This window comes from Pygoscelis adeliae, unplaced genomic scaffold, assembly GCF_000699105.1.
Source record: "Pygoscelis adeliae isolate BGI_AS28 unplaced genomic scaffold, ASM69910v1 Scaffold294, whole genome shotgun sequence".
Lineage (NCBI taxonomy): Eukaryota > Metazoa > Chordata > Aves > Sphenisciformes > Spheniscidae > Pygoscelis > Pygoscelis adeliae.
In genome coordinates this window covers 169,621-181,195 of record NW_008824722.1, presented here as the reverse complement: position 1 = coordinate 181,195, position 11,575 = coordinate 169,621, and the positions used below count along the sequence as shown (strand labels likewise).

The following is an 11,575-nucleotide window of genomic DNA, read 5'->3' as shown; positions in this document are numbered from 1 at the left end:
CCCCCTTCTATTTTTTCCAGCTTGTGTGCTGAATCCTATTGAGTCTCTTACTCCTCTGGGTGGTGTCTGGTGCTGGCGAGCTGAAGCAGCAGATTCTGCTGTGGCTTTGGGTAGATGTTTGTGACAGTTGTCTGCAGCAGCAGGACTTGGTTTCTTTTTCTTTAAAGTGATGGAGGAGCCAAGGCTCAGAGTAAACATCTCGGCATGTCAAAACCTCATTTCCAAGAGAAATTGAGTCCCCTTTTCTTCTCAACCAAAAGGTTGAGATAGCCACCTCTGTAAGCCCCATCCGTCCCGCTGTGAGTCAGGCACCTTCCTTGACACCTTTGAGAATTAAGCAGCCTCTAAGCCCCTAACGGGTTTTATAAATCTTGTTAGTTGATCTGCATTTTTGCAAAGCTATTTGAATCCAGCCTATTGGCACATAAGTCACCTTGACTTTCCACGAGGCTTTGACTCCCAACTCACTTTCAGGCTCCATTTGTCAGTTGGAGGTGCACAAAAAACGTCCCCCCTTATCTTTATTACAAAAAAAAAAAGCTGCCTGGAGAAATCTAGCTGCGCTCTAGTTGGTGCAAGCCAGTAATAGAGGTGCATATAAACCTGTTCTGCCCTTGTTTGTGTTGATTTAACTTACCAGTACAAATTAAAATAGCCTTGAGCGGTTGGAAGTTTAACTAGATCAGTTGGGAGGAAAAAAAATAAAATCATGGCCTTTAAATCAAAGCAGGGTTTTCTTTCTAGTGCTGCCCTGAGCCCAGAGAAGGGCTTTGTGCCGCCCATGCAGCCAGACCCCCGTCTCTGGGTCACCAAACGAGACGCTGAGGGGCACATGGCTGCTGGTCGTGGCCTTTGCACTTATCGGTGGCCTCGTGGCTGGGACACATGGGTGCACACAGGTATCGCTGCGGCTGCTCTGCTCCTCAGTCGTATCCGGGTTCCCCCAAAAACCTGCTTGTGCATCCAGATCCTCGGGCCGGGCTCCCTCCGGAGCAGAAATTAGAAATAATGGGGGTAGGAATCCGAAGGGGCTGTTGTTCAGAGCTCAGGTCTTCCCGTGGCAGGGCTGAGCCATGGCGGGTGCAGAGCGGAGGTCTTTGGGCAGGGGAGAGGCAGCTCAGCCTGCAATGGGAGGAAGGGTGGAAGAGGCTGGCTGTGTTTCACCCCTGCAGGGAGAAAGCTCTGAGATCACACAGGCCAGCTGGATCTTGAATCCAAGATGTTTATTTGGAAGAGGGAGTGAGGGTTTCTCAATTTTGCAGGGGCTGCAGATGGGGGTAGGTTTGCTGCCAAGCATGGGAGTGGGTCTTTGAAGGATGGCTGCTTTTGAAGGCAAGGCATCCCGCCAGCCGCAGTTTGGGGATGACTGGCTGGGACCCTGAGATTGCAGCATGTTGGGAAGATCTTGGGATTCAACAGAGCTAGATGAGGCTGGGACAACAGCAGATTGAGGCGGGATTGGGGGGTGCTGCCAAAGCCTGTTTATTTTTTTGTGGGGGTTATGGAAGGAGCGACTCACAGATGATACGTCAGAGCAATAGGGCTTGTGTGAGGAGCAGGATTTTGTGATTCGACTGAGTTTCAGCACTGAACGACCTCCCATTTCTGCCCAGACTGCCACCACTGGAGCTGGCAGAGCACTTGTGAGAGCCAGTTTGGGGAGATGATCCAGCTGAAAAGAGACTGCTTTTTTTTACTGGCTTAATTTTTCAGCTGGATCCATGGTCGGGTGGGGGTAGATGTATGAAAACAGAGACAGAAGAGGGAGAAAAGGAGGTTAGGGCCTCTGTAACGTACATGTAAATTGATTGAAACATTCAAGAAACCACAAACATAGAGCGTGCCGAAAGTGGAAAGGGCAGGACTTCTTACACTCTCTCTTAGGCTCTGAAAAACTGTGAAATCTGGTAAATCCCAGTCAGTGTAGCTGCAGGGCCCAGATTTTATTTTCTGGCATGGCAGGGAGGAAGCGCAAGGCGATGTTGGTCATCGGGGCCAGATGTGCGCCAGGTGTTGGTGTCAGTCTGAGGTCCCAAGTGGCTAGAAACGGTTGCTCAAGGCGTTTGGGTCTAGGTTTCTGAAACTTCCTGGGATGTTGCAAACCCCTGCGCTTTCCCAGAGTGCCCCAGCAATGCCCCGATGCCGGTGCTCCAGAGCTGGTTGCTCAAAGGGCATTTGGTGCTGGGTCGTGCTGGGCAGGGCGGGCTTGTGCCGGGGTCTGCAGCTGGAGCCCCGTGCCAGAGATGGCTCAGCAGCAGGGTGAATTTTGGCACTGATTTATAAGCAGCCCCAAACTAGGACATTTTCCCCCTAAAACCAAAAGAGGTGGGAAAAAACCTCCTCCCTCACATCCCTGGTGGCAGAGAAGACGTGGATCTTGTCCTTCATAAACATGGAGCCGAGCCCTGTGACTCCTCCTGGCTCTCCTTTGCTCCCAGGCGAAGGCGGCCTGGACTGTCCTCCCTCCTGAAAGCTGGCTGGGGAGGGCTGCTGGCCGGTGTCCGTGCCCAGGCCTGGGCGGGGATCTTCTCTCCCTCCCTTCCCAGCGGAGAGAAAAAAGATTTCTTGAGCTCCTCGCTGCCCTGAGGGCCTGGTTGCGCCTGCAGCCGCAGCCCCGGCAACTCTCAGAGCCGGTCTGTTCGTCTTGCTCCTGCACCACCCAAAAGCATCTGCTGTCCCTGTGCTGCCGGGACACGGCACGGGAGCACATTTTCCCTGGCTGGGTGCGTCTCTCCTGGCGGATCCGGGGCAGGGGGCGGCTGCGCTGGCCAAAGGCACAGGCATCACCGAGGCTCATCTTTGTCCTGTGGAGCTGGTGGCATCAGTTGGAACTCACCTGGCTGCACTCTTGGTGTGCAAACCAGCTCCTCCGTCCCTGTATTCATCTTCCTGGCATGTTTCCAGCTCCTTTCTTCCTCTCCTCCCCATGCTGTGAGCGAGGCTTGAGCCTCAGGTCTGGCAGAGGCGGTTTACCCCACTTTCACTGCCTCTTGCTGGGCTTTGTACGGGGGCAGCTCGTCTGACGCTGACCCATGATTGGCATGGCCTCGTTCCTACCCTCCAACACACCGCAAAAGTGGCTTCAGTGTTTGGGGCCCCTCTGTTTTCAGGGGCACATCGCCCATACTGAGCACCCCATATCCGGAAGGCTTCTGCCTCCAGGACTTGTGGGGCTGCTGGCACAGAGGGGATGCTTCTGCAGCCACTGGCCTTGTCTCCCTGCTCCTTAACCTCCCTTATCCCCCTTTTCCCCTTGAAGCAGATCTTCGTTCCTGCTCAGAGGACACTGACAGCAGTGGCAGCCGGGCCATGGCTTGAAGTTGGGGTCTGAAAACTGCAGGTAGAGCCCCAGCCTCCTTCCCCCATTTGTGCGAGAGGCACAGCCACAAGTAACCCCCGCAGCAGTGGGGAGCGGGGGGGGGGGAACACAGAGGCCCGGGGAGGCAAATTAACATCCTCAAGGTCCTTCTGAAGGTCGCTTTCCGATGGAGAATAGGTCCCCGTTTCCTGGCCTCCAGAAATCCCGCTGCTGGCCTCACGCAACACAATGCCTCGTATTTTCCCCTTACTAACGAGTTCTTCCTTTCTGCCGGGTGTAAACAAGGGGAAGAGCTGTCCCGGGCTGCGGGCACCAGCACAGCCCTGCAGCGGTCTGGGGTCTGCTGGTGCAAGGCCGTGCGGAGGAGCAGAGTAGCGTGGTCTGCCATGCCTGCTGTCCTGGGGTGCCGCAGGGACAAGGGCTGACCTGAATACCACTGAGCAGCCGTGAGTCGTGGCTTGGGGGAAGCATCCAGCTGCTGTGTCCCATGTCCTGTGCCGGCACGGGAACCGGAGGTGGGACATGGGGCTTTGCATCTGGGGTAGCCGATGGAGGTGGGACATGGGGCTTAGCCTGATGGTTTCTCCTCCCCGGTGTGCTGGGGAAGGCTCGGAGACCAGGCAGTGCCTCGCAGGGAGATAGGGACAGGCAGGAGGCACCCTGTCTCCACCCACCCCAGTGTGAGAACAGGGCAGAGAGCCACTCTTGCGAGAAGCGCCCCGCATCCCGTTCCCCTAAGCTGGCACTGGATGTTTGGCCTCCAGCCCTTTTCTATGAAGCGCCAGCTCTCCTGGTGCTCCGGGGGTCCCTTGGCGCTAGCAAGGGGTCTCTGATGCCTGTGCACTGTGTGGCTGCTGCTCCCATCCCTTCCTAGCAAGGGCAGCTATTAATATCCTGGAGGCTGTTCCCTTCCCCTCTTTCTTCCCCTGCTGGGGATAGACCAGCCTGATCTCTGCGCAGGCAGCACCGTGAGAAATGCCAAACCCCAGAGCAGCATGTGTGTGCTCCAGGCTGGCCGGGGAAGGCGAGGCCTCTTGCTCTGGCCCGAGACCTCCCCTCCTGCCTGGTGCTTACTGTAAATGTGTGCAAGATGAAACCCCAACCAGAAAACATTTCCTTCCTGTCCTTGTAAGCGGATCAGCCTCCTATGAGTGCCGTGGGGGCTGCGGGGAGTTTGAAAGAGCTGCTTTTGCCTGGGTCTGGTTAGCAGGGGACCATGGGGGGTGGTGGGAAGGATGCTCCAGGGGGTTTGGGCTGTGGGGATGGGTCCCCTCGGGCTGCAGCGGTGCAGGATCTCATGGTTTGAGATCCTGTTTTTTTGGGGCACGGGGGTGCCGTGCCCCAGAGCCATGCGGTGTCAAGGTGCCGGTGTGTTGGCAGGTGGGGGGACGCTTTGAGGAGGGATGAGAATAGCTCGTCGCGTGGGTTTTTCTCAGAAAACCGGCCAGCTGACGGCTGCTGGGGTGGGGAGCAGGAAGCCTGCGAGTGGGAGGTGTGGGGAGGCGAAAGGTTGTGCTCGTCTCCTCGGTCCAGGGCTCTCAGTGCATTAAAATTCAGTCACTGTGACTTCAGGCTCATCTCCAGCAATGTGCCGGGACGCGGGTCTCAATGGGGGCCCTTGATCCCGGTCCCTGGGCTGAGCTGCAGGTGTCTGGAGCCATTCCCGCGACAGGCATCTGCCCTTCGTGGCTTCCTCACTCCGGTTCCACCTTCCTCCTCCTCGCCCTTCCTCCCCCTCGTGCTCCGAGCTGCTCCCTCCGTTCTGGCTTTCCGGTGGCTGCAAACAATGTTCTTATTCACTCGGCAGCTAGGATTTGGCGGCAAGGGGAAGGTCCGGGCGCAGAGAAGGAAGGAGGGAGGCAGAGAAGCGAGCGCGCCTGTCCTGGGCCAGCCGTCCAGCTGCGGTTAAAGGCACTCTGTGGCGCAGTCTGGCTCTCTGCTCCTCCTGGTTTCCTATGGGAACAAGGGCTGTGTCCTCTTGTGGTTTGTCTACCTTCCCTCCTCTAGTACCCACCAAACCCACGGCCGGTTTCAGCTCAATTTATTGGGAATTAGCATCCTGCAAGCGTCCCGCAGGTTGGTGTTCAGGGATGTGGTTGCTCTTGCCAGGGGAACAGTCCTGAAGGATGCACATCCCTTATTAGACATCAGAGAAGCTGCATGGGCTTCATTTCCCCCGTGAGCACAGTAAGGCTTTTCACTGCTCCCACTCTCATTTAAAACCAGAGCTGCTTGGCGGGTCGTGGGGCACCTCTCTGGCTTTGGTGAAGCTGCCAGGCTCCTTCCTGATCCCACTGGGAGTTGGGCAGGGGCTGGTGAGTGCTTGAGCCCCTGGGGAAGGGCGTCTGCAGGCTCTCCCCTGCTGGCTCTTCCCGGGAGGCACGTGGGGACCCTGGCCATCCTCAGAGCAGGCAAAACCTTGGGGCATGTCATGGCATTTTGCTGCCCCGGTGCGAACCTCAGGGCCACAGGCTGCTGGGGGCTTCAAAGCGGGGACGAGGGGAGTGCTGGGCTCCAGGCGGGGCAGGGGCATAATCCACCATGATCACGGGCTCAGCAGCGACCGCAGACTTAGACCTGTCCTTTGGGAGAGGACAGTGGTGAGACCAGCCTGAGACAAGCCAGGGAGACATCTTGCCCACAGATTTCTCCCTGCCTGGGAGGTCTCGGGTGGGTGTGAGCTCCTTCCCACACCCCGGTGCCCCCCTTTGCAGTGGCGGGTTGCCCGGCCGGCTGAGCTGGACCCGTGCATGTAACACAGCTGACGCTTGCGGTGCTGCAGCTCTATAATGACTCTCGGATCAAGAACCCAGATGCCCTGTATCGTCCGAGCTGTTAAACTATTACCATCTTTCTGTCTTGTGGCTGCAGGCATTTAATCTTGCAGATGTTCTGCTATGTCGGGGCAACCCTGTCCCCCGGCAGACGTGTCCCCGTCCTCTGCCTGGGTGGTGGACGTGTCCCACACTGGAGCGGCCGCTGGGAGCTGGGGCCGGTGCAGAGCTGCCCGCGTGCAGGTTCAGGGGGATGGACTGGGAGGTGCAGTAAGGTGTACACGTGGCGAGGGTGGTTTCCCTGGCGGTGGTTTCCTCCTAGCAAGTGCTGGGCGGATAGTGATGGTCAGCAAGCCTTTTACCCGGCACGATCCCACAGGGACCAGCTGTGCGCATCCTCCCTGGAATGAGACCTTGCAGTGCTTGCTTTGCTTCCCGCAGAGATAGCCCTCCAAGTAGCATTTCTCTCCCAGTGCGTGACCTTGGTACCCCGAACCCACCGGACTTGCCACAATTGCTCCCCGGGTTGCACCCTGCTCCACCAGCGGTGGGGCTCCTGATCAGCAAGCAAAGGATAACCTCTGCTCGTTTCTCCTTCCACCTTTGGCGGTCCTGCTCCTGCGTGGGGTTGATGCCCACGGCGTGTTTGCAGAGAGCCCCACTAACCTCCTCTTAGGGCTCAGCCTTTTTCTGTCCCCCCTTTATTTTTTTCCATGAGGAGGGGGGAGATTACGTGCAACTCCAGCAGAATAAACTGGTGTCCAGCAACTAGCCACATCTCGCTGTGGCCTGCAGGGTTGGGGTGGACCAGACAGTTACCCTGGCCGCAGATTAGCATGTTAATTAATTAGATGAGTTCACTCTCAGCTGGTGTTGGAATACAGAGCATTTTTGGCGGCCGTTTCGCAAACTGGTGGTGTGTCTCGGAAAAGACAAACTGGGAGTACGGAGTTGCTTGGAGCCCAGGAAGGGCGCCTGTACAGAGGGAGCTGCAGTTCTCCCAGCATCAAGGTCATGCATGAAATATGAGAAATTACCCTGAGAAATTCTGATCCTGGAGGAGGAGGAGGAGGAGGAGGAGTTCATGACTTCAGAAATACCAGATTTGGGAGGGGATGGAAGGGGGAGGGATATATTTTCCTTTTCAAAATACCTAAGGAATTCAGCCCGTGCTGCGGAGACAATGAGATTTCGCCCCTTGGTGCCAGAAGGGGTAGTTCATACCCATGTGTCTTGTTAAGGTTTTGGTTGCCATGGGTGAAAAGCCCTCCCATCCCGCTGCAATCCCAGGCACGTATGGTTTTTAAATCACCCTAAAATCAAGAGAGTGGCTCAAATGTGAGATTTAAAGAAAACGCTGCATGTCCTCTATTCTCTGTGATTTCTATGGCTTTAGGCTGGATTTCGGTCACTTTTTCCAGCTGTGAAGGGCTACTAAGTCAACTTATATATATATCAAAAGTTATTTTTGTATATATATTTATGTATATATTTGCGATGTCACATAATTGTATGCTCCAGGAGTGGAGCACCCTGAGGTTTGTTACAAAACACAAAGGTTGGCAGCTCTGCAATGGCAGCTGCAGGGCAGCGGGAAGGGGGCGATGGTACGTGCATGTCCGGGGCTGTTCGGTCCATCCCTTGGGGGACCCTCACACCGGTGGGGCTGGCAGGGTGGCCTCTGCCTGCCCGGCATCTGGCAGTGATGGGAAACCCTGCTTTCCCCCCACGAGAGCATCCTGGCAGCAGTGGCAGGGGGGCGAGCTGGGGCTGCCTCAGGGTGGCTCCACGTCGGACGCCTGATGCGTATGCCGGGGTGGGATGGGGTTTTGGCCTCTGTGTCCCGCAAGCTGTGAGTCTTGGATCCCGTCCCGTGGTTTTCCCCGGCCCTGCCCCAGCTGGCGGCAGGGGGAGGCAGGGAGGGGACCCAGCTGCTCCCGGGGCCCCCACTGGACTCGGCCGTCCTCCCGGTTAGCTGGCGCGGGGTGGGTCTGGCTGCTCGTGGGGTCTGCCGGCAGGGAGGGAGGCATAGAGAACGGCTCGGTGCGAAGGCTTACTATGTCTTTTGGCTCTCCAGCTTGGAGAGCAAGAAACTCAGCCTGCGTTGCAAGACCTGCCCTGGCTCCCGGGCTCGATCGGCCTCCTGCAAGCAGGGATGCGGGAAGGCATCTCCTTCCCTGGAGCGGATGGCTTTCCTATCAGTCGACCCCGATTTCAGTGGGGAAATTCCAGCCTGTGGATGCTGGGGCAGGATCCAAAGCCAGGTGCACTTGCTGCGCTCCACACCAGGCCCGTGCAGAGGGATGTTGCAAACCGTGTTTTCAGCCAGCGGTGCCTGAGAGCAGGTCGTGTTGACATGCATCTGCCTGCACCACTGCCGGAGCAGGTTGCTGTCCGCCGCCTCCCTGCCTGCCCGCCCCACAGCTCTGCCCAGTGCTGGACCCAAAACCTCAGCTGAGCCCTCAGAAAAGCCACCAGCAGCCCCGCGCCCTGGCCTGGCTGCTGGCACAAGACCTGGGACGCAGTTCTGCCTGCGCCCTTGGCTCTCTCTGAGCAAGTGGTGCTGCACCCGCTCTCCCGAGCTCAGTTCCCACCGTATTTAACCCAGGAGTGGGTTGCAGCCTCCTGGTGCCGCAGCAGTGCAAATAACGACCCTTTTACAATGAAAAAAGGAGATTTTTAATACATGCATCAAATCTTTCTCTGTGTGGACGCTCCCACCTATTCAGCTGGTCTTAAGAACAGCAGCAGCGATGCCCTTGGATACTCGCAGGCCCGTGTATTTCTGCATGCACATGCCAGTGAACATCCCCCCATGCCTGGGGGGTCCGCATCACTGTCACTGCTCCTCGGACCCTGTTTCAGTGGACTGGAGCGGAGTGTGTCCATCTCCGTGTGTGTGCGTGGGTGAGTGCACACACATGGGCACTCGGCACGCATGTGGAGTGGTGACTGCGACTGGGAAGCTGGGTGTTTTTAGCTCCTCATTATTAGTGGTAGGAGCCCAGTGGCAGTGAGGCTGGAGGTGCCCGAGACCTTAAGAAAAACAAGAGGGAGGAGGCTTCGCATTTCCCGAATTGAGTCGGAGTTGACAGCCTTTCCCTGCAATACAATTAATCCCGGCAGCGCCTCTGCCACCCTCCCCCTCCCGCCTCGTCCAGGAATTAATTACTTGATTATAAATCCCCGAGCGGTGGTTTATAATAGCAATAATCCCCTCGAAATTCATCCTCGCTGCCGGTTTCTTCCCATCTCACCCCCGTCACTGACAGTCTCTAATGCTGCATCTCCGTGCCGGGTGCAGCCCTTCTCACCCTGCTGGTGTGGTGGCTTTCCCTGGGGACAACCATGGTGGGAAAAAATTAGGAGCTGATTTTGAGGGGTGTTTTTGGGAAGCCCTGCTCCTGTTCACAGGGACGGAGCCCTTCTCTCATGGGTAGTGGGTTTCATCCTGGCTGGGGAAATGTGCAGGAGCGAGACGCTGACACTGATTGCTGGGGATAACGTTTTGTCCCAGTTACTAGGCTGATGGCCCAGGCCCAGCCCCGCGGAGTGGGGGCCGGGGGCTGACAGCGTGGCGGGGGGAGGCCCCGTTCCTCCTCTCTCTGTCCCTCCTGATTATGCTGACGCTGGCTCTGTGGCTTGTCACCGAGGCGGGGAAGGGAGAAAGGATTTGGCGTGGCATATGGGAGTGCGAGGCGGGTGGCAACGTCTCACAGGAGCCTGCTGGCGATGGGTGATGTGCCTCGAAACAGTGCTGCCATAGTGGGAGATGAGCCTCTCTGTGCCCCCCCCGGGTTCCCAGGGCTTGGCAAGGGGCTGCCGCCACCGAGGGGACCCAAATCAAGGTCCCCAGCTGATAAGGCAGCCCAGCACACACGGCCCCTCTGCATGGCCATTGAAATAGCGAGGTTTCCACCTCCACCAGCCACGTGTGGGCTTTCAGCTCAGCGATGGCATCCTGCTGGGAAAAAGCCCTGCCCGTTCCAAACCACGTGGGCAGAGCCGGTGAGGGCGGCACCAAAGCTTCCCAGTGCATGTGGCCACCAGGCTCTGATGGCTGCTTTTCTCACCTGTCTCTGCAGAAGATGCTGATGAAGCAGCAGGACCGCCTGGAGGAGCGGGAGCAAGACATCGAAGAGCAGCTCTACAAGCTGGAATCGGACAAACGGCTGGTCGAGGTAACTGGTGCTTCACCCTGTTGTGGCCAGCCCCGGGGACTGTCACCCCATGGCGCGATGGGGACAGGCTCCCAGGGCGTAGGGGCCAGGTGGGCAGGGAGGAGGGAGGACACACAGGGGAATAGTGGCCGGCCGGACCTGCTGTCTCCATTCCTGTCCTGGCAGTCCTACTTTTGGAAGATGAAATGTGTTTGGGGCTGCCCTACAGCCTCATGGGTCCTGGTGTGAGTTGGGAGGCAAGGAATGAGGCTGTTCTTAAATATCAGGTGGCCCCCCGGCTCAGCTCAGCACAGCCTTCCCTGGGCCACCCACTTCATCCCGAGTGGGAGGGGAGGGTCTGGAGATGCGAGATCCCCGAATAAACCACTGAAATACCCAGGAGGTGGAAGAGATGCAAGCAAGTGTTTTGCTGGGTAAAACAAGATCAGCTTGTGGTCCTTAAAGCCCCTTGGCCTCCCAGAGCATGGAGGGAAGGGCTCTGGAGCATGACATGACTCCAGCCTGGGGTGGGGATGAGGGCAGGGATGAGGATGAGGATGGGAATGGGGATGAGGATGGGGATGGGGATGGGCAGGGTTTTTCAAGGGAGCACACCTGCCTCAGTGTTGTGGCAGGTTGTTGCTTGGCATTAGCTCTCCGGACGTGATCCCCACCTAGATCCCAGGAGGTAGGTCCAGGGGATTAGCCAAACCTCCACAGTGGCCCTGTTGGGTCTCTGGCATGTAGGAGTCCCACGTGACAGCTGACCGCAGGGTTTGGTCTGTGTGGGCATTGCAGGAGAGCAGAGCTATAGTGCAGCTCTCGGGCTGCACCCACCCCTGCTGGGGAAAGGACCCAGGTGTCCTGGGGCATCACGGCGGAGGTTGGAGGGTGCAGAGAGGCTGACCCTGCTCCTCTCCCCCAGGAGAAGGTGAGCCAGCTGAAGGACGAGGTGCGCCTGCAGTATGAGAAGATGCACCAGATTTTGGACGAGGACTTGCGGAAGACCATGGAGATCCTGGACAAGGCCCAGGCCAAGTTCTGCAATGAGAACGCAGCCCAGGTCCTCCACCTCAACGAGCGCATGCAGGAGGCCAAGAAGCTCCTCAGCTCTGTCCAGGTCATGTTCGACAAAACCGAGGACATCAACTTCATGAAGGTGAGATGAGCTGCCTGTGCTGGGGGAGGGGGCCAGGGGGAGGTCTGGTTGCGCAGGAGCGTTGTGAGAGTGGGCTGGGGGCACTGATGGGGACTTGCTGGTGCCTCTAGAAGGCTCAGCAGTGGGGGAAGGCGAGGAGGAGCAGGGGAGGCTCAGCACTGGC

At 57.7% G+C, this 11,575-nt stretch overlaps 1 protein-coding gene across 1 annotated transcript in view; it reads left to right on the top strand.

The window, feature by feature from the left end:
- TRIM8 (tripartite motif containing 8) overlaps positions 1-11,575 on the top strand; it is a 38,374-nt gene that overhangs the window by 14,077 nt on the left and 12,722 nt on the right. The window contains exons 2-3 of the mRNA XM_009323277.1: positions 10,179-10,274; positions 11,179-11,412. Of these exons, the coding sequence (XP_009321552.1) occupies positions 10,179-10,274; positions 11,179-11,412 (330 nt within the window). The remainder of the gene's footprint in view (positions 1-10,178; positions 10,275-11,178; positions 11,413-11,575) is intronic.